Below are 23,516 nucleotides of genomic sequence, written 5' to 3' on the forward strand. Positions count from 1 at the left end.
TATAAGCTGTAAAAACGTAATTGAACGAGAATGGGGTAGTGTCCTGGGTTCATAAACAGTAAAACGGAGAAGCATCTTGGCATGCAAGATTTCTCACAATCGTTTCTACATTTCTGTTACCTCCCTCCTCTAACCGGTACCACTGGTGTTGCCAAGTGCAGTATCTTAAACAACTTTCTTCCTGGCCTGCGTTTCTAACTACTCTTCTCTTAGAAAACAGCTGTCACCTCTGCGTGTCATCTGTCTTCATTGTTCCTACAATTTTTAGAAGATGCTACTGTTAATGGGATACATTGCAGTGATTTTTGTGTGTGCTTTTTCAGACTCTAAACCCCTACCTCCCTGCACTGCATTAAAAGCTTAATAAATGACTGGCAAACAAATTAATCAATGTTATCAGCAGTGTTTAGCAGCATAATTAAAATATTACACCCTAGCAGTGAACACAGGAGGATGGCAAGAATTAACATTGACATTTTAGGAATCAGTGAACTAAAATGGACTGGAATCGGCAAATTTAATTCAGATGACCATTATGTCTACTACTGTGGGCAAGAATCCCTTAGAAGAAAGGGAATATCCCTCATAGTCAACAAAGAATCTGAAATGCAGTACTTGGGTGCAGTCTCAAAAATGACAGAATGATCTCTGTTCATTTCCAAGGCAAACCATTAAATATCATGGTAATCCAAGTCTATACCGCAACCACTAAAGCCAAAGAAGCTGAAGCTGAACAAGTCTATGATGACCTACAAGACCTTCTAGAACTAATCCCCAAAAAAGATGTGCTTTTCATCATAGGGGACTAGAATGCCAAAGTAGGAGGTCAAGAGATACCTGGGTTATCAGGCAAGTTTGACCTTGGAGTACAAAATGAAGCAGGGCAAAGGCTAACAGAGTTTTGCCAAGAGAACACTCCAGTCATAGCAAGCAACCTCTTCAAACAACACAAGAGATGAGTCTGCACATGGACATCAGCAGATGATCAATACCAAAATTAGATTGATTATATTATTTGCAGTCAAAGATGGAGAAGCTCTATACAATCAGCAAAAACGAGACCTGGGGCTGACTGTGGATCACATCATGAACTCCTTATTGCAAAATTCAGACTTAAACTGAAGAAAGTAGGCAAAACCGCTGGACCATTCAGGTATGACCTAAATCTAATCCCTTACAGTTATACGGTGGAAGTGACAAATAGATTTAAGAGATTATTTGCAATAGACAGAGTGCCTGAAGAACTATGGATGGAGGTTCGTGACATTGTACAGGAGGCGGCGATCAAAACCATCCCCAAGGAAAAAAATGCAAAAAGGCATAATAGTTGTCTGAGGAGGCCTTAAAAATAGCTGAGAAAAGAGAAGTGAAAGGAAAAAGAGAAGTGAAAGCCAAAAGAGAAAAGGAAAGATATATACACCTGAATGCAGAGTTCCAAAGAATGCCAATAAAGGACAATAAAGGACAGAAATGGCATGGACCTAACAGAAGCAGAAGGTATTAAGAAGAGGTGGCAAGAATACACAGAAGAACCATACAAAAAAGATCTTCACGACCCAGATAATCACGATGGTGTGATCACTCACCTAGAGCCAGACATCCTGGACTGCGAAATCCAGTGGGCCTTAGGAAGCATCACTACAAACAAAGTTAATGGGGGTGATGGAATTCCAATTGAGCTATTTCAAATCCTAAAAGGTGATGCTGTGAAAGTGCTGCACTCAATATGCCAGCAAATATGGAAAACTCAGCAGTGGCCACAGGACTGGAAAAGGTCAGTTTTCATTTCAATCCCAAAGAAAGGCAATCCCAAAGAATGCTCAAACTACCACACAATTGCACTCATCTTACATGATAGTAAAGTAATGCTCAAAATTCTCCAAGCCAGACTTCAGCAATATCTGAACTGTGAACTTCCAGATATTCAAAAATTCAGAAAAAGCAGAGGAACCAGAGATCAAACTGCCAACATCTGCTGGATCATCGAAAAAGTAAGAGAGTTCCAGAAAAACATCTACTTCTGCTTTATTGATTATACCAAAGCCTTTAACTGTGTGGATCACAACAAACTGTGGAAAATTCAAGAGATGGAAATTCCAGACCGCCTCCTGAGTAATCTGTATGCAGGTCAAGAAGCAACAGTTAGAACTGGACATGGAACAACAGACTGGTTCCAGTTTAGGAAAGGAGTACATCAAGGCAGTGTATTGTCAGCCAGCTAATTTAACTTATATGCAGAGTACCTCATGCGGAATGCTAGACTAGATGAAGCACAAGCTGGAATCAAGATTGCCAGGGTGAATACCAATAACCTCAGATATGCAAATGGCACCACCCTTATAGCAGAAAGTAAAGAGGAATTAAGGAGCATCTTGATGAGAGTGAAAGAGCTGCTTAAAGCTCAACATTCAAAAAACTACGATCATGGCATCTGGTCCCATCACTTCATGGCAAATAGATGTGGAAACAATGGAAACAATGACAGATTTTATTTGGGAGGGCTCCAAAATCACTGCAAATGGTGACTGTGGACATGAAATTAAAAGACGCTTGCTTCTTGGAAGAAAAGTTGTGACCAGCCTAGTCAGCATACTAAAAATCCGACACATTACTTTGCTGACAAAGGTCCATATAAACGGAGTTATGGTTTTTCCAGTAGTCATGTATGAATGTGAGAGTTGGACCATACAGAAAGGTGAGCACGGAAGAGTTGCTGCTTTTGAGCTGTGGTGTTGGAGAAGACTCTTGAGAGTCCCTTGGACTGCAAGATCACACCAGTCAATCCTCAAGGAAATCAACCCTGAATATTCAGTGGAAGAACAAATGCTGAAACTGAATCTCCAGTACTTGGGCCACCTGATGTAAAGAGCGGACTCATTGGAAAAGACACTGATGCTGGGAAAAATTGAAGGCGGGAGGAGAAGGGGACAACAGAGATTGAGTTGATTGAATGCCATCACTGACTTGAAGGACCTGAGTCTAAGCAAGCTCCGGCTGTCGGTGATAGACAGGGAAGCCTGGCGTGCTGCAGTCCATGAGGTTGCAAAGAATCGGTTATGACTGAGAAACTGAACTGAACTGAATGAACACAAAGAATGGAGCTTAGTACGTTCTTTGAGAATGTACTTGTGAATTCCCCCCCCCCCCCCAAGTTTTGGCTGTTATTCCACATAAACTCTCCCTTATACACTATATCATTTTAAATTTAAATTTGTAAAACACTAGAAGAATCTGCCTTAATTATTTCAGACTTTCAAGTGTTTGTATTTAAAATGAATTTGAAATTTCTGAACTTGAGAATAAAGAGTATATACTTTAAGTGCTTGAAATTATAAGTTAACACTACAGCCTAACACATGTCACTTGCCTTGTTACATTTTTAGGAGGAAAACAAAAGAAATCATTTAACTAATAGAATTTTCTGGTTCAGGAAATACACTAAAAGTACATTTTTAATCATTTTTTATATCATTCCACATGCCAAATTCAGGCATATTATCTTTCAGACTATGTGTTGTTATTCTCAGTACCTTTAGTGATCTTATTTTACTGCAAATATTTCAAACCTTATATTACCAAAGTTTACCTTAAACTAAGTATGAATCCAGTCTTACACATTATTTAAGACTTATACACTTTATTTATGTGTTATTTAATATAATGTATAAATTAAATAATTTATTCAATGTCTTATATGTTATTTAACTCCTATAGGTCGAATCCACGCAGAGTATGATAAGAATTCTTGGACTGTCTGCTACCTTACCCAACTACCTTGACGTTGCTACATTTTTACATGTTAATCCCTGCATTGGACTTTTCTTCTTTGATGGCCGTTTTCGACCTGTTCCTCTTGGACAGACATTTCTAGGGGTTAAAAGTGCAAATAAGGTAAATACTTCTTTTAAAAAGTTATGCTTTTCTAGAAATATTTTTGTTGATATATTGTTTAATACTTGTTTGACATTAGAGACTTCAGACCACCATTACAAATATGACAGCTTAGAAGAAAATCAAGCGCATGTCCTCAATTACATGGAGGAGAATGTCTCCTCTCCAGAACGCTGCTTGTAATAGTTTACATTGCTGTTATCAGTGAATATTTTGTATTCTTAGGTAAGAATACAAGTTATATATATATATTCAAGAAGTTATTTTGGTAGGGTTGAAGACAGTGAAATAATAAGAGACTCTAGTTAAATCAGTAATATATATTATTCATCTAAAATAAGTAATACATATATACAAGTGAAAAATAATTTCATGATAACAACTACTAAATGAGGTGTTCTGTTTAATTTGTTGTATAATTATCATATTAATTATATATAAGCAGCATTTCTGAAATTCTTTTGAGGTGTTCCTTAAATGTTATTACCATGTACTATTTGCATTATCAGGGTGCTTATTTTAGGCTTTTATAGAATCATGAAGGAATATTTTGCTTAAAATTTATACGTTTATTAAGTTTCATGACATTTGTTTCCCCCTGTGGAGCAAATAGTTTTAGGAGAAGGTTCATGGGCCATATGACCTCTTTATAAAGGAAAATGAGATAGAATCATGTGTTACCGTGTCAAACTTGGTCTTTAGTGTATTATATTACTTCTTGTCTAAAAATAATTTTGTTACTAAAATAGAGCTATTTTTACCTTCAGTTCAGTTCAGTTCAGTTCAGTTGCTCAGTCGTGTCCGACTCTTTGCGACCCCATGAATCGCAGCACGCCAGGCCTCCCTGTCCATCACCAACTCCCAGAGTTTACTCAAACCCATGTCCATCGAGTCGGTGATGCCATCCAGCCATCTCATCCTCTGTCGTCCCCTCCTCCTCCTGCCCCCAATCCCTCCAAGCATCAGGGTCTTTTCCAGTGAGTCAACTCTTTGCATCAGGTGGCCAAAGTATTGGAGTTTCAGCTTCAACATCCGTCCTTCCAATGGACACCCAGGACTGATCTCCTTTTGGATAGACTGGTTGGATATCTTTGCAGTCCAAGGGACTCTCAAGAGTCTTCTCCAACATCACAGTTCAAAAGCATCAATTTTTTGGTACTCAACTTTCTTCACAGTCCAACATGATACAACATCCATACATGACCACTGGAAAAACCATAGCCTTGACCAGACGGACCTTTGTTGGCAAAGTAATGTCTATTTTTACCATACAATATTATAAATAAAATAGTTAGCTTAGAAAATGCTAAGAGCCAATATCACTGCAACAGTTAATATACTCTATCTGCATATTAACTAAGTTGTGTTTAGAATTGTGGGGAACCATTTCAAATATATACACAAAGTTCATGATATAGTAATAGTTATGAAATGCATATTTTCTTTGATTGTTTCAAGTGATTTTCGGTATTGCTGCTTTTTTTTGGTTATATCTTAAAATAGATTTGATTATTTAGTTTATTTTAATGTATCATTAGAACAGATGGAGTTGTGTATAAGATTGTTCTTTCAATTTATAATTTAAATGATAGCAGATAGCAGATGATTATCACAGAAAAACATAAAGTGTTTTCAGATGCTTTCAGCCATTATAAAACTTATTTTTATCATAGAAATTGGTAATCACTTAAAGCTAATTAAATTCTAGGTATTTTCACAATATGTTAGCATTGTAATCATAAAAGGAATGGTGTGAGATGTTGATCTGTGGTAATTTGGCAAACGTTCAGGAATTTGGCAAAATTTAAAAAATACTTTTATCAATATTGTGCAGTATAAATAATAAACTAATTATACATATTAGTTATAAATATGCATTTTTGTCTTACTAAAATGCATTAGTTTTACACTCAGCTGACATATACAGTTGGTAACAATTAAGCGTTTCCCCAGGGTGTCATTTAATATATTCTAACCATTGTTAATTTGTCATTTCTTATACTAAGATATCCTTGTAGATTTTCGAAAGTTTCTTTCAGAAGCTCATGATATGATTCAGTTGTAGTAGAAGAACATGGGAAAATAGTGTCCATGACACATCTAATTTGAAATAATGCCCTTGATCAGAATTCAATCCAAAATTAACCAAAAAAATTATTAAGAATTTTGTTTGGAGGAGTTTTGGTGGTCTTTTGTATGTCATTAATGGAAAGTCAATTGTCTTGTGATTATTTCATCTTACTTAATCACTAAGTCATAAGAGTTCCAGAATGTTAAAATGTTTCCTTTATTAAAACAAAGAATGTAAATTATAGTCATTTTAGATGTATAACATTTTCATCCCATGCAAAGTCTTAATCAGTGTTAAATAGAGAGACGCAAGCTTGGTCCCATGCCTGCTATGTTAAAGTAACCACCTTACCTTCTTTTGGTTGGACGTCATCTCATCATCAACAGAGAAAATGAGACCTTTTTAAAATTCATGAGTTTGATACTAAATTTCCAATCAATTTGGAAAATGCTTCTGTAGAAAGATATTTACTGAACTCCATATTCATTACAGAAATAGTCATTTTTCTTACATTTTGATATTCTATGGTAATATTCTGTGATTTTGAGAGTTAGGAAAGCTCTATATTTTTATGGAATGAAACAGAAGGAAAAAAAAGCCTGAAGAGTGGGCTCTGTGGGGAAAACAGTGAAAAGAACCTTAAAATTATTTTAAAATATCTCTAATTAGAATATTGTTCTTAAAATTATTGTCTTTAAAAAACTTGGCATTCTTAATAAAGTTAGTACACTGAAAGTGTTGCATGTGAGGTATTTTACTTGTAGTTTTTAATTACATTGTGTTTACTTCCTGTGGGTTGTTATGTATTATGTATTGATAACTGCACTTCTTGTTTCAGCATTCTGGCTAGTCTGAAAGTAAAAGGAGGTATCTCATAATTGGTAAAGATTTTTTGTAGCTAAGCAGTTTATAATTGCTTTATTTGATATTTTTCATGTTTTATAAACTTTAAGGTGCAGCAGTTGAATAACATGGATGAAGTATGTTATGAAAGTGTTTTGAAGCAAGTAAAGGCTGGACATCAGGTACACTTTATCCTGTTTTTAGAGATTGCATAATGATTAAAATTATTAATTTTTATGGTCTTAAAAGTATTCTTCAATTCGAAATAATGATCCACAGGTTTTATTTCTTAGTAATATTTTAGTCTACTAGGTAACCATATAAGTCGTAAATTTTTCAGAGATAATACTGTCATTCTAATATTGATAGATCATGCTGTTTTGTTTGCCATTTTTGTTAAATAGATAAGAGAAAAGAATTTCATCCTTAAGATTTTAGATTATTTAAAAAAGCCAACCTTCTCTCACACATCAAAAATTTTAATTTATTTGCATAATGTAAGAAATTAAAATGTTTATATTACTCTTACTGTTTCATGAAGTAGTAGCAATTGAAATATACATATAATAAATTTTCATATTGTTTGGATGTTAACTGCTTTTACTTTAAATTCCAAGGTTCAAGATGTTACAATCAGGATTGTTAAGAAAAATGTAGAATAATGATAATTACTTACATAAAAGCTAACCAATGCCAAATTGTATATGGTTCTTCAGGTCACTTTATTTTATTATGGGATTTTTTTTCTACATTGTTACCTTTTATGGCATGTAGAATGAAATATTTTCTGGTCCTTTGTTTTTAAATTCATTTTAAAAGCAGTGACATATTTTTTTTTCCCCAGACTAAATATTGTTTGGAGCCTCAAATATATAAAACAAAGATGAACTAGAATTGAAAGTGGGATACTGCCCACTCAGCATTCTTGATGCATTTTTTTTCCCCCTTAAAGGCACAGTTTTAAAATTCTAACCTCAAGAAAATGTCCTTAGTTATAGGAATAACTTTAAGGAAAAGAAATCATGATTAAATTGTATGAAAATATTAGTAATTTATTAATATATTTCTTAATGATCAATAAATACCTGAAACTGCTACAATTACCTTACACTTATTGTCTCATTGACTTCTCTCAGCAGCCAATGAGGCAGACACTGTTATCCTAATTTCTCAGATAAGAGGATGAGGTGCTGTGCTGTGAAGTAACATATTGCCTTTGTTTTACTAGTGCACTTACCAATATGACCATGTAAGTGTAGCGTCTTGGCTAACCATGGTCTCATATCACTTTATTTGGATTTATTTTATAGCTTTGGTCCTCTTTGATCCTCATTAGAGAACTGCTTTGTGGGCCTGCATAATTTATCATGTACAAGTAAAGAAGTATAAAAAACCAATATTCTTTCTTTAATACAAAAATATTACCAAACACCACCAGTTTATTCTTGTCTGGAGACAGAAAAGGGCCAGATAGTAAATCTTTTAGTAAATAGTAAGTAGTAGATTTAGATAGTAAACCTTCCTTTTCTGGAAAGGGCCAGATAGTAAATATTTTAGACGTTGTGGGGCTTATGTTGGAGGTACTCACCTGTGCTATCGTAGCATGAAAGGAGCCATGGACAGTATAGGAACAATTGGGCGTGGTTATGTTCCGATAAAACTTTATTTATAAGAACAGGAACAGTTGCATTCAACTCTCAGGCTGTAGTGTACCAACCTTTGTTCTAGACTTCCTCATGACATTTATTTATAGCAAATGTCTGATGATCCTAAAATGCTATCTTGAGAAACTTTTGGTAGCATTTCACAGGAAATCCTAAAACAAAGCAATATGTCGCATAGCCATCAGTATTTGCACCATCTTTGTAAAGTGTAAATAGCTAGATGTTACCACCATGGACATTTATTTCCAACTTTTATATTACAGATGATATCAACTATATTATTAGCTAAGAAATCTAGCTCTGGAGCCTATGCCATATTAGAAATATTCAGTAAATATTTCAAAGTTTTCTCCATTAATTTTTTTAACTGACTTCATTTTTTAGAACAATTTTGGTTCATAGCAAAACTGAGCAGGAAGTAGAAAGAGTTCTCCTACACCCCCTACCCTGACACATGCACAACTTCCTCCACGATCAACTTCCCCTCCACCGGTGTGACACTTTGGTTTCAGTCTGTGAGCTCATGTTGACACATCAGTGTCACCTAAGGTCCACCGGTTACATTAGGGGTCACTCTCGGTGTTGTACTTTCTATGGGTTTGGACAGTATATCCACCATTATAGTGTCACACAGAGAATTTCACTGCCCTGAAAGCCCTCTCTGCTCAGCTGATTCATCCTTCCTTCCCCCTTACCACTGGTAACCATTCATCTTTTCATTGTCTCTGTAGTTTTGTGTGTTCCAGAATGTCATATAGTTGGAATCATGTAAGACTGTAGCCTTTTGTAGTTTATAGCCTTTTCAGATTGGTTTCTTTCATAATATGTGTTTGAGGTAACCCTGCTTTTTCATGGCTTGATAGCTTGTTTTTTTTAGCACTTAATAATATTCCATTGTCTAGATGTACCACAATTTATGTGTACATGACAGCTTTGAACAGATTTTATGTGGACATTAGTTTTCACTTCCTTTGGGTATATACCAAGGAGTGTAATTGCAAGATCAATATTTATTAAACTACTTCAACCTTTCTCCATATAATCTTATGTTATAAAATGTGTCTTTTTAAAAAATAAAATGCAGCTTTATTCCTAAATATTGGGAAATAAAATGGTTGTATCTTCTATCGTAGGTAGATAAAATTCCAAGTAAATATATGTAAAGAATGCTGGGAAGATTATATCCTCTTCCTCTTCTGGCATAGTTTGTTCTCTGGCTGTTACAGGGGCTGACATGTCCCTCTAGAAATCATAAAGTTCAAATGCTGGCTGGGCATGTTTGGTCAGTAGAGATTAGATCTCACTGCCAGCCCTTTCATTCTTAGTGATTCCATCCAGTGCATTACTTTTCAGACCAATAACTGCCATAGGGAAGGCGCTTGTAGTGGTAAATTCAGACCAGACAAAGGCGAGATGGAGTTCACAGTGCTGGTTTCTGTTTAGAAAGGACAGGCTAAGCTGGGAAGCCTCAGGAGAGGCTTCAGCTGGTCAGGGGCTGGCTACTATAAGGCAGGAGGAACCCAGGAGTGGAGAGTGTGCAAAACTAAGGCAGAAGCTGCACACTTGCATTACCTCCCGTTTTTTGTGTGCGTGTCCCGGTGTCCACAGATACATGACCACCAAGCTGTCTCCTTTCTGTACACTTCGGTCTGGCTAAAAATGCACTGTGGGTGACTCTGTAAAGTGTGACTGCAGTTTAAGTACCCACTGGAACACTTTGGTATCAGTTCCTATCCAGATCTGTGCTCACATCCCTCTCCCAAAACGAGAAAGGAGCAGGATAACCAGGATTGTTTTCAGGTTCTCTGCCCTAAGAAGTAGAGCTTAGGCTGCAGGTCTCACAGTTTCTGTCTCAATGACTAGTGATGTTGTTTGTTTTCCATAATAGTAGGACTTTCTTCAGTTCTCTACACATACCTACATATCCATTTACTTTTTTAAATTGTAAAACTAAAATAACAGTATTAAAATTTTGTTCATAGTTCTACTATTATTTTACCATTTCAAATTGTTATTATAACTTTTATTCATGACCTGCTGGTCTTTTTTAATCCATTTGCACATGTACCTTTTAATTTTCCTCATTCAAACTTAATTTTAATTATTAGTTACAGCCCATTGCTAAATTATAATTACCCTGTATATACAGTTTTATATTCACTGTTTTCCTTAATGAATAGTAAATATTTTTCATTGTTTTTCCATGATCTTCTCAATGTTAATGTCTGAAAGAGACAGAAGGGAGTTTTTATTCAAGTTCTAAGTTTCAGATGCTGTGTAAGTCACTTTGGACTTTTAAATCTTCATAATCTTCTAATATAAGCATTAAATCTCCGTTTGTTAAAAGAAAATGAACATAAGACATGTTAAGCAGCTTCTCAAGCAACTTCTCAAGTTTACTAGCTTCTCAAGCTAGTAAAAGGTCACACCAGGGTTGAAATACAAGCTTATGTTGATAAAATACACAGCATCTTCAGTACTTTACACTGTCACTTTACCATTAAGCCAACATCAGCTGTTCTTCTCATTATTGGTCATCCCGCCATTATTGAGTACATTAAATGTTTGCGGCTTGCTGTTATTGAAGCTGTGCTAAGTAGCTGCAGTCATGTCTGACTGTGCAGCCCTATGGACTGTCATCTACCAGGCTCCTACGTCCATGGGTTTCTCCAGGCAAGAACACTAGAGTAGGTTGCCATACCCTTCTCCAGGGGATCTTCCCAACCCAGGGATTGAACCTGTGTCTCTTAAGTCTCCTGCATTGACGGGTGGATTCTTTACCACTCATACCTGGGAAGTCCCTTGTTAAAGATAAGGCTGCTGTAGTGATCATCTTTCTATTATTTTTTCTGTTGAAACATTTACTTAGGGTAAGCTGTCTAAAATAAGATGATGGCACAAATGGCCACATGTTGTGATCTTAGCCCATGATCCTATAATGCACTCCGAATGAGTTATCACATTTGTTGTCATAGCAGACCTACAAAAGATTTTACAAATGCATACCATGTTCTGAATAATTTTATCAAGTTGTGTGATGTAGGTTATGATCTGATGTGTGTGTCATTTTGAATTTGTTTTACAATTTTAAGGTGTTATACACCGTGTGTTTTACCAGTGAAATTTTTTCTTAAGTATCTACAATTACCTCCAAATTATGATTACAGAAACACATGTTTTACACACCATATTCTCCATGCTTTGCTTCAGATGTGCTGTTACTTTTAATTAGAAAAACATGTCCTTCCCTGTGTTTTTTGCTTCATGTGTGACCCTGTGGTCTTTGGCCTCCATAATTACATCTTTAAAATGTTTAATATAAAATATGATTAATATACTGATAACAGAGAGTGACCAGTAAAAGAGTTTAAACAAATTTAACCTTTGGGCACCCCATAAAGTAAAAATGAGGGGGGAAAAAATGACTGAATTCTACCATTCAGAGATAGTGTTGATGTATGTCCTTCTATTTCTTAAAATGCATTTTACTCCCTTAATTTTCTAATTTCTCTATTTTCTCTACCTAAAGATGTGATAGAAAAATCAATGGAAACAATAACATGTAAATAAACACTTAAAGATGTCAGATTTTAAAAGTTTAATCACTGTCCTATGCAGTGTTTTTTGGGGGGGGGGGGCCTTGTGTTCAATGGAACAGGTCCCCCTAAGTAAGGCTGGGTTATAAGAAAATACTGTTGGTTAAGTTCCTGGTGTGGGGTCTTGTGCATGGGGGCTCTGTGGTAAATAGGATTTCTCTGTGCTAAATTGCTCATCTTCGTAGATCCTTCGTTTATTGGGGATGCTGGGAAATATTGAATGCATCAGGACTGTGGCCCATTAGTTGATGTCTGCTTCTAATATTACTGGTATTACAAATGCCCAGGCCAGTACCTTCAGATGTTAAGTACTATGTTGTTGGTTGTTAAGGCAGCATCCTAGTCTTTTACATTAATGTGATCATTTCAATGAAAAGCTCTTTTATAACACAGTTTGAGAACAAACCTCTTTTTCATTTCTTTAAATTGTCTGTATTATGTATGTAACTTTGGGAAAGTTGCCCAAAACTAAAATCTTTTTTCTGTTTTAGTCTTTTCAAAAGGATCGTTCTGTCTGTTTAAATCTTCTATTTGCAAGTTTCTCTGCCAAATACTCTTTGGCTTAGACGTTCAGTTAGCTTGATAGGTGGCAACTTCTGATTGTCTTTGTGATATGTCCAGAACTGGGATTGCAGTGTGCATGCTTGGAAGAGAGGACTGTTATGCATTTTGACTTTGGAAGCTGAGGCAGATACCTATTTCAGCAAGGCTAGCAATCTTTGACTGAATCTATCACACAAGAATTGCTATTAATACTTCATGGTAGTCTTTGATTACTAAGGCTCATGTGGAAGTTTGCTTTCAGGGCCTTGCATTCCCCCACTGGATTATTTTTCTCTTATCTCCTTGAAGAAACGCCCTCACTAAGCTGTGGTCCTCTGCTTTTATTAGAAGGTTAACAGAGAACTCCCCAGTGGAGTAGAGTTTAAAGTTTCCTTTTTTCCCTCATAATTGAGGTTGAGTATAATGTTATCCTAGTCGCTTGCTGTCTTTGTGTAAGGTTCCAAGTGATAAATTCCAACAAATGAGTTTGTATCCATCTGTCAGAAAAGGAAAATAGATAATTCAATAATCTTTTAACTTCTTATCTCAAAAACTGACAGCTAAATTAACTCTTCAATTACATTATTCTGCCTAACTCTAATGACTGAAAGGTCTAACTATATGCACTTCATTCTAAGAAATTCTTCTGTATAAATGCTTTGTTTTACATATGAACGTGCAGTAAATTACGTGTGTGTGTGTGTGTGTGTGTGTGTGTGTGTGTGTGTGTGTACAGAAAGAGACACAAAGAGAAATAGGCAGACAGAGAGCTTTGGTCTGGAATTCAGCTGTAACTAACTGCACATTAGTGCATTGTTATTAAGCAGCCAGTATATATTTGATAAATGTACTTTTCTTTATTATTAAGAGAGCATAAGTTATTAAAGGGCTGTATACCTAGCAAACTGTAGCTTTATTTTATTGCCTTTTAAATGTAGCTTAGCAGTTAGTGTACAATGGTAGAAAATTGTAAGTCAGTCTGTTCTAGTTCAGGAAAACATTCAAATTTTTTTTTTTTTTTTGCTACCACCTCATGCCCCGCCGCCTTGCCAACTAGTTAAATAATTCTTTCAATGACTATTCCTTGATTTTGTTTATTTGTTTGCTTTCAAATTGTTTCATATTTTGGATTTTCTCTCTAGTTGTTGTTTTCCTAAACAATTTTATTAGAGCAACTAGTTTTCAGACCATTATTAGCAGTAAAAATATGTGTCCATAAAAAAAAAACTATAACTCTCAGACAAATAAATACTTTTCATGCTGAGAATTAAGTTTCCTCTTATATATATTAATGAATTAATTTTGTTTCTCTCCATTTAGATTAAATTAGAACAGAGCAGATTTCATGTTCAAAATCCATGCTGATGGTCTCTGATCATAATATTGCATGGGTTTCAATATACCAATCATCCAAACTTGTGTGTTCATGTACTTAATAGATTTCATGTGCAACTTTGTCTTAAATGTATTAAAAGCAGTAGGAGGCAGTTGTGTTCCACTCAAGCATGTGTGATGACAGATGGAGAAAATCTTTTCATGTTGACTTTTCAACAGTCATACTCTGCAAGACTTCAAGCTCTTCTTGGCTATTGGGAAATTAAAAGTTGGCGATTCAGCCTTTAATTTTGATCCATCTGCTCAAACTAATGAGACGTCTCATTTTTAAGCTTCTCTTTGCGTTACCAAATGCAAGTACAGCTTTATCATTCCTGTTAATAATTCCCCTCCTCCTGTGTAACTCGCAGAATGGGAAAATAATTGATGCCTTAACCCTATTGAGATTTTTCTAGTTATACAAACTTTGTTACAGTGATAGGAAAAGAAATTAGAAACTGCCTCAGAGGTTACAGCATATTTTTTAAGTTTACATGTTCTTTTTTTCACATTATCAAAATGTTAAGATCCTTACTCAATAGCTTCTTACTCAAAGTCTACCTCCAATTTCAAGAATAAAAGATTTTGCAGTATTAAAAAGAAAAAAATAGTTTCAACCTTGAATTAATGCTAAACGTCAGCTTTTCCTTATTCACGTATGTGCCTTTTTCTTCATTATTTGTAAGTTTTTCATAGATACATATGTTTCTAGTAAGAGATCACCTTAAAAATTGACTAATAATTATGTATTAATTTATTACTGTCTGAAGGAAATTCTTTGTTTTTTAGCATTAAATTATAGTTACCTAAAAGTGATTATGTCCAATTGAAAAAAACTGCTTTGCTAACTTTAATAATGGAACTTTTCCATTGACTCTTAGCCTAAAAAGTTTTCTTCCTCCAGATACAAGCATCTCTCACTCGTGGTACTAATGGTTTTGTCGTATCAAATTTGTCTGCAGCATGAATTTTATAGGTAAATTATTTCAGAGCTTCTTTCTTTTCTGCCTTCTTTGCTTCCTTCCTTCCCCAAACTTTGACGTAACCCCCAAGGAATGTAAGAGCAGAATTCTGTTCCAGCCCCGTGGTGTTTGGTTGCTCAGTGTGTCCCGCTGTTTGCAACCCGGTGGACGGTGGCTGCCAGGCTCCTCTGTCCATGGGATCTCCCAGCTAAGAATGCTGGAGTGGGCTGCCGTTTCCTGCTTCAGGGGATCTTCCCGACTCAGAGATTGAACCTGGATCTCCTTTGTCTCCTTCACTGCAGTCAGATTCTTTACCTCCTGAGCCAAGGAGCAGAGTTTATAAGGAGCGGACATTTTAACAATTATGAGCATGAGAATTAAGGACATTTCTCCTTGATCTTTGCTGCTAAAGATGGTAGTACTAAAGAAATATTTTAGGTGTTTTTTAAGTATGAAGTGAAGTGAAGTGAAGTTGCTCAGTCATGTCTGACTCTTTGCGACCCCATGGACTGTAGCCTACCAGCCTCCTCCGTCCATGGGATTTTCCAGGCAAGAGTACTGGAATGGGTTGCCATTTCCTTCTCCAGAGTACCTTCCTAACCCAGGGATCGAACCCAGGTCTCCCACATTGTAAGCAGATGCTTTATTGTCTAAGCCACCAGGAAAGTCCACTGAGCTACCAGGATATGTATAGACCTACAGAAATATATCCTATTAGAAAAGAAAATTTTGATAATGATAGCAAACAAAACATTTTGAGAAGTCAAGCTTCCATACATACCTGCCTATTGCAGCAATATTTCCAAAGGTATAAAAGACTGCAAAAAGCTTTATGCCTCCAGGCAGCCACAGCAATCCAGTTCCAAGGATGGAGAAGAATAAGAAACTCTAAAGGAAGCATTCACTAAACCTCTACTTTTGGGGAAAACAAAAACAAAAACCCTCTCTACCTACCAGAAGAAAGCTCTGATGAGTCTGCTATCAAATTGAAACTTCCTTATTCTTTCTTATTTCACAGGCAAAAATTAGTTTTTGATACTGTTGAGTTCTACATTTTACGTTTTAATCAGTTACTAGTGTTCGCTTAGATTTTTTTTTTCCATCTTCTCTCTGTATGATTTCTGTAGTATATCTGTGGACATTTAGTTAAAAAGAAGATCAAAATAGAACATTTTTATCATAGAAGGAATTTCTGGTATAACATAATGAAAACGTATCAAAGAAAATTGAATTATAATTATATTTAGAAGTCAAAATGTTTAAATTAGACAGTATAGTTCAGGGGAAATAGTTTCTTAGCACTGTCAGCTGCAGGGTTGATCCTGTGATCACTGTACTGCATATTTTGGTCATGCCTAACTTAGGAACATGGAAAATGATGTCCACCGAGGCATTCTGCTCTTTCCCCTACAAAAGCCAAAGGGAGTTTCAACTAAATATTAAGTCAAAGTAAAACTTGATACATGCTTAATGAAAGTTTTGTTCTGTTTTTTTAAGGTGAAACTCCCTTATGACGGTCATTCACAGTTGAGAATAAAATAATCAAAGGGATTTCACATAGATTATAAAGTGGAAGTAGTTGCAAAATGTCAGTTTTTCTTTTCTGGCTCTTGTAATACAAAACTCACCTTTCTTTTCTTTACCTTCTAACCTTTCGGGCCATCTTTTTTCCTTGTTTGTAGCCTTTAGTGGATCTCTGCTTCATCTTGCTAGATTTCTGGTTGATGAATAACTCCCTTTTGGTATAGAGAAAGCAACAAGTCACCATATATTCAGGACCCCATGGGTCAGAACCTAAGCCTTATATGTAGGTCAAATGACTCCTTCTCTACCTAGCTTGTTCCTAGACCCTTTTAAAATTTAGCACTCTTTCTTATATCATTCCATCCTAGTTAACGACCTTTATGAAATAAATTATATGTTTATATTCCTAACCCAGACCTCTTTCCTGAGCTCTAGATCCACATTACCCTGGCTGGCCTCTCCTCCTGGGTATCACAAATGTAGTGTTCCAAACCAATTACATAATTTGCCCCCTCTAAACCAATGGTTATGTCTTCCATTATTCCGTAGTTCAGTTCAGTGAATGGCCTAACTATAGATACAGTTCTGTAAAACAAAAACCTAAAGGTCACCCTAGTCAACTCTCTCTCCTGTGTTCTCATTTCTGTCCCTCATTAAGACCTGTTGATTTGAGTCTTCTCGTTTCTTTCCATCACTTTCTTTTGCACCATCCCCTCCAGAACCTAATCCAGGTACCTATCGTGTCATCCGTGACACCTCTTAGCTGCTTGCCTCTCTAAACTCTTCCTTCTGTGTCCATTCTGGCCTTGCTCTAGCTGTTCCGTCCACTGGAGCTGTATCCTTTTAAGGTACAGCTCCAGAATGACACATGAGTACTTAACGCTTCTTTCAAAGGGCCCAGGGGGTGCCTATTTGGTTTGGCCATTACCTCCTTTCGTTTTCGTCACATTCGTGTCTCTCCCTCATCTCCCGCCTCCCATCTTCCTGGCCTTCTTTCAGGCCCCGAGCTATTGTATGACTTGTTCTCTCTGTTTCACACATTCTTGCTTATTCTCCACTTGGTCGTTCTCTACTGAATCCTTTAGATTTCATCTTTCTTAAAGAAGCCTTTTTTTTTAACCTCTTTCACCTCCCTGTTATGAACTATATAATAACACAATGTATGTCTTCTTCCTATTTCTTACTATAGATTTACATTTTTCCTGGCCGTTCTTGATTAAAAACCACTTTTCAGTAGAAGATCATAAGTCACATAGGAAAGGGACCATCTCTGCTCTGGCTCATAATCATATTGTCATGGTCTTACCAGTACCTAGCACACAGTTGGTGTTCACACATTGTGTGACGAATAAGTGAATGGAAGATATGGTAGTCTTTGTAAGTCTTAACTTATTCTTAAAGGATTAGGGAGCAATCAACTTCAAAGAAAATAATAATTAGATCCACAGTAAGCCGAACGTCCAGGCTGAGGAAAGAACACCTGGAGAAGTGGAATGACATCAAAGATTGCTTTGATTACTTTCTTAAGGAATTTTTTCCTCTCTGTAGTCTATAAAGATCAATGAAAGAATGCTGGTATTCTCCTTAAAAATATTTCATTACATACATTTATTCTTAATATTATTTCATGTATTTATAGTCTTCTCTGTGAGAAGTATTAAATTATCTCATTTTCTCCTAAAATAAAATGTCCATATGACTTACCTGTTTTTCATGATATGGATAACATTTGTGTCACCAGTTATTTTAAATTAATGTGTTCTTTCTTTTATTTCTACTCATTAAGCCCTAGAGGAGTAACTTTTGAACCCTTTTAAAATTTTACAATTATAAGAAAGTGAAGTTTCTGGACTATAGTTTACCAAGGGAGTACTCAATTATACTCTTGAGATTTTATCAGTTTCTTTGTTAGCTTTGTAATATTTTCTTCATTTGCACAGGGAATACTTTTTGATGAGGAATATTAGTATTGCATTTTCCTTCATTGTCCTTAACATTATTTTTTTGCTAAGTCTTCAAGGACTTTTATTACTAAAATAACACATTCTTATAACAGTTGAATCAACACAAATATGTAAAAAGAAAAGACTAATGAATTACCTTCTCCTCACCTCTCCTCACTTCAGTGCCCTTGCCCCTGAGAGTATTCCGTTTTCTCCTGGCGCATACAGACATATACAAATATGTACATACCTTTAGGCATTTGAGCTTTTCAATGTTGGTAATCAGTGGTTTCTGGAATTACAGCACAAATTGTTCAAGCACATGGAACAGTTTGTCTCAGAATGACTTTTAGAAGTTTCCAGGATATAAACTAAATTTTCATCTATCATTATACAGCCTATAGGTCTTCAACCAAAAGATCAAAAGGAAAAAAAAGACTGTGTATAATCTTGGAATAAAATTGGAAGTAATACAAGTGGTTTTACTTTCCTGAAACTGGTTTTATTTTTATATGTTGAATCAGTAAAATTTCCTTATAGAATTTATCACCATTTCTATCCATTTTCTCATTCTATGTGTCTTCTTTGTTGCTCTCTTCATATTTAAGTAGAAAAATGTGAAGATGGTACAAGTTTTGCTTTGCCCTCTTATAGGTACTATACCATATTATTATATAATTTTCCTGTCAGATCTGTACAACTGTAACTATCAGACTTTGCATATATGCTTTATGCAAGTAGCCAGTGTATAAATGCATGTTTTACATGAAAAGTAAAGTTAGTTAAATTGTATATAATTTGTTATAAATTTTATTATTTGAAAGATTCGATATAGATCCACAGTTGATTTAAATGAAATATTCCAAACTTAGGAAGTGAATTTATTAGATTATTTGGTAATTTATTGATGAAATTTTTGTAATTGCAATATTAAATTACAGTAAATGTATAATTATCAGGAAGCATTGACTATTTTGTCAATTTTTACTTTTGTCGAATACTCTGTATATTTGGAATTTTCACTAATTCTGTTTGAACAATAATATAAATAATTAGAATAACAGTGTAAAATAAGCATAAATGTAAACTGTTTTTCATGGCTTAAATTTACATTTTAAACTGTGTTTCATAGTTACATTTATGTTTATTTTACACTATGTTATTTTAATTATTTATATTATTATTCAAATAGCAGTAATGATATAGATTTGGGGAGTACTAAAAGAGCATTTGACTGCATGTAATCATTTTTCTTTTCTACACCATGGAAAATTCTCCAGACAGTAATTCAGAATATTTCACATTAAATTGTCAGAAGTTAATTTGACAGCTGTTTATTTCATTTTAGAAAATGATACATTAAATATCTGTTAGCTGGTTTCCAGGTGATATTTGGACTTGGTAGCAGTTGATATTTGGAAGCAGTTGGTAGGTATATTTAATAAGTTTAATTACCACCCCAAGGATTTGTTGACTACATTTTTGTAGCCATCTTATACAGTATTTTTTTTTTCTTTTTAAATTAACTTGTATTGGGGTATAGTTGCTTTAGAGTGTTGTGTTAGTATATACTACACAGCAAAAGAGATCAGCCATACATGCACATACATCCACTCCCTTTTGGACTTCCTTTCTGTGTTTATTAAAGCTAAGTATAAAATTTTGTGTCCCAGAAATCTGATACAGCTATTTGTGTATTTGCCACAAGTGCAAAAAAGAGAGTTGAATGCTTAAATTCAGTGAGCCACTGCAAACGTTTACTGTCTTTTCTTGTAACAGGGGTTTTTGTCAGTTTTTTGTTGTTGTTGTCATAGCATATTTAAGTGAGAAGGGATGGGAAGAAACAAACTATGTCTCTATAGTTAATAGTAGAATATTTTGTTTTTTAAGAGAATGGTGTAATAGTGTCTGATCTTATCTTACTTTTTTCTTGGTTTTGTGAATGAGTAGATAGGAATATAGCTCTGACTATATTATGGCAAATAAACTGGGCATTTCCCACCCGTCCAGCGTTCATCAAGTTAGGGGCTGCTCTTGAAATATGGTGAGCCACTTAAGTTTTGTGAAGGTATTATTCTACATGCATGCTAGCTAGCCACAGGCTAACTTTATTAAAAACCACACACACACACACACACACACACACATGTGCACACAGAAACAGGAGACACTTGGGTAGGGGACAGACCTTCAGTTTATTCATAGTGGTGTTGGTTGCCCCTTTTCACAGGGTAACATGGTAAGCTACCTCTGTGCCCAGGGGTTGCCCCATAGGAATGCTCCAAAATTATAAAACTTGAAACTTATGTAGCTGCTGCTGGTACATCCTCCCTTCTAGTAGGGGAAGAGAGGATGTGAGGAAGAGAGGGAAGGAACAGAGGAGGCAAAGAAGTAGACCAACTGACCTGCCCAAGACCTTCTCTTTCACTCTGGAATATAAATAGATTCTCTCTTGAGGAGGGAAGGGGGACCTGTACCCTGGAATATAAGTAGTTTTCTCTTTGAGTGATAAGAAGAAACCTCTAGGCTTTATTACTATAAAATGGGAAGAAATGGTTCTGGGAGAGTGGAGACATCCTCTGCTAGTAGACCCCTTCAGTTTCCACTGCTTGGAAAGCCCTGACCACGTAGGATGACCAGGAACTTCAGGGAGGATCATTTTCCAACAAGACCTAAAGGTATCTTCCAAGGACAGGTACTCTACTAAACTATCCCAGTCCTTTTTTCTTTTCTTCTCTTTTTTTGTTGATGGGTCAATCAAAGAGTACAGTACAGATTTATGGAGAACTAAGGTGTTTTTTGATTTGTAAGCACAAACACAAGAGCAGTCACAAAAAATGGAGACAATTAAGAGCCAGTCTAAGAGGAAATACAACTTTGTGATTTTCTCTTTATAGCAATACCGTTTTAATTAGTCTAGTTAGTAAATTTTATTAAGAGTTTATTGGCTTAGTGGGATTTTTTCTTCTCAAGAAAGTTTAAACAATTCTTTTTAGGGAGAATCTATTCAAGTGTATTACTTGAGAATATTAAATGCACAGTTGGATATTTAGGAATTATAAGTAGTGATTATTGTCTAAGAAAATAAATCAAAAATACTGATAGAAATCTTAAAAATACATTTTTTATGTTCTTGTCTTACTGAAATTCAATTCAGTCCAAAACATCTTATAATGTTGAATAGTAATAGAACTTCAAGTCCAGCAGCATCTGTAGAAATGAAATTGTTAGCTCACTAATGAATTTTATTTGCATAGTAATAGACTAGCTAGTCTCGCTTAATTTGCTATACAGAATAGATGTTGCTATTTTGGGACTGTCAATAACAAATGTCAATGCAATTTGGACTGTCATGGACATCAGTAAAGCATTTTTCTGTGTGTGATGCTATAATGTATTGAAATATTCTTTATTCTGTTTTATCAGTCTTTAGTGGATTGACCTAGGTTTAGAAATGAATTAAGTGAACACAGTTGTACTATGGGGACTGAGAGCGGTGTAGTTTGGTTCAGATATTAGTCATATTTGAAAACACCTTTGACGAAGCTTGAATTCAGAGTGGTTGGATTTTTAGAATTTTATTAAATTACTTCATTATTAAATTAATTATTACAAGTAGGTTGGCTTCAACATAATGTTTATTAAAAGTTTTACTTATGTGTGGGTCTGTATGAACACTTATAATCTTTTAACACTTACAGTGTAGACTGAAATTTTAAATGGAAATTGAATTGTAGACTTTAGAAGCTTGTAAATTACTGGGACTTCCCTGGTGGCTCAGACTGTAAAGAATCTGCTTGCAATGCAAGAGACCAGGGTTTGATCCCTGGGTCAGGAAGATCCCCTGGAGAAGGAAATGCTACTCGCTCCAATATTCTTGCCTGGAGAATTCCATGGAGAGAGGAGTCTGGCAGGCTACAGTCCATGGGGTTGCAGAGAGTAAATTACTAAGAGTGGTTCATAATTGGGATCTCTTCGAGGAGCCTGTTTGCCTTCTTAAGGTGAGAGCTACAGTGGGTAGAGTACTAAGTATAGAAACTGCTACACTTTTCTTGTAGCATATGAACCGTATCTGACTTGTCAGTGTTAATTCTAGGTATTGAAAAGAATGGAGACGACTTTTAAAACTAGACCAAGGCAATGCTGTTAAATATTCAGCAAGTATTTTTTGAATAGCCAGTGTGGGCCAGCAACTGTGCTAAACACAGAAAACAAAGGCACTCTGCATTTGTGTTGCTTATAATCTGATGAAAGAACCAAAGGCTAATTAAATCATTGTACATAAAATGTAATTACAGATTTCACAATAAACCATTACCTACTCAATTTAGCATGTTGGTGATTTTCTAACTCTATCTTTCCTTTCATTCCATTGTATGTAAGAAAGAGCATTCCCCGTCTTCCCATTTGTTCATTTCTCTGTTGACTCAGATTCTTATTTTATTCAAAAGGTTATAATCCATTATTACATTATTATAAGATGACCATATTAGCCCAAATTTGGCAGTCGGGAGCCCCTTCAAACTGGCTTCTTTATCCTTTTGACATGTCCACATCCCAGAATTGGAATTAATCATTTCTGATGAATCATTTCTGCAAGCAAATCTGGTGTAGAGAATGGTATTTAAAAACCAGTGAAAGTAATTTATTTCATAAATGAATTTTTCCACTTATTTTTTTCCCCCAAATATTACCCAGAATGAAAGAGAAATTGGGGTTTTTAGAATTTTCAACTTTTAACCAAAAGGAAATTCAGTTTTGAGCAGTTCCTTTCCCCTAGTAGAGTTCCTCTCACAGCTGTTATTTTTAGACTGCTCCAGCATCCTCTAAGGGGCTATGGGAATTGCTGGCATGAGGTTGGAAGACGTGTGCTGTTTTGGAGGCAGAAATGAGATTTGAGTCTATCAGGTCCACTTAGGTAGCCTTGTTTTTTGTAGGTTTTTTTTTTTTTTTTTTTTTTAATAGCTCCTGCAAGAGTTTAGTGAAATAAAGAATTATACAGCCAAAATAAGTTTTTAAACCACTGTCCTATGGCATTAACTTTTCATAATTTCTACAGGGATGAGTAATTTCTGTTCTTGTGGTGATACCAAATGAACTGATTT

General features: G+C 35.4%; 1 protein-coding gene across 1 annotated transcript in view; it reads left to right on the forward strand.

Moving 5' to 3' along the window:
• ASCC3 (activating signal cointegrator 1 complex subunit 3) overlaps positions 1 to 23,516 on the forward strand; it is a 336,030-nt gene that overhangs the window by 140,767 nt on the left and 171,747 nt on the right. The window contains exons 12-13 of the mRNA XM_065911620.1: positions 3,715 to 3,891; positions 6,916 to 6,987. Coding sequence (XP_065767692.1) covers positions 3,715 to 3,891; positions 6,916 to 6,987 — 249 coding nt within the window. The remainder of the gene's footprint in view (positions 1 to 3,714; positions 3,892 to 6,915; positions 6,988 to 23,516) is intronic.

Source organism: Muntiacus reevesi, chromosome 19 (genome assembly GCF_963930625.1).
Source record: "Muntiacus reevesi chromosome 19, mMunRee1.1, whole genome shotgun sequence".
NCBI lineage: Eukaryota > Metazoa > Chordata > Mammalia > Artiodactyla > Cervidae > Muntiacus > Muntiacus reevesi.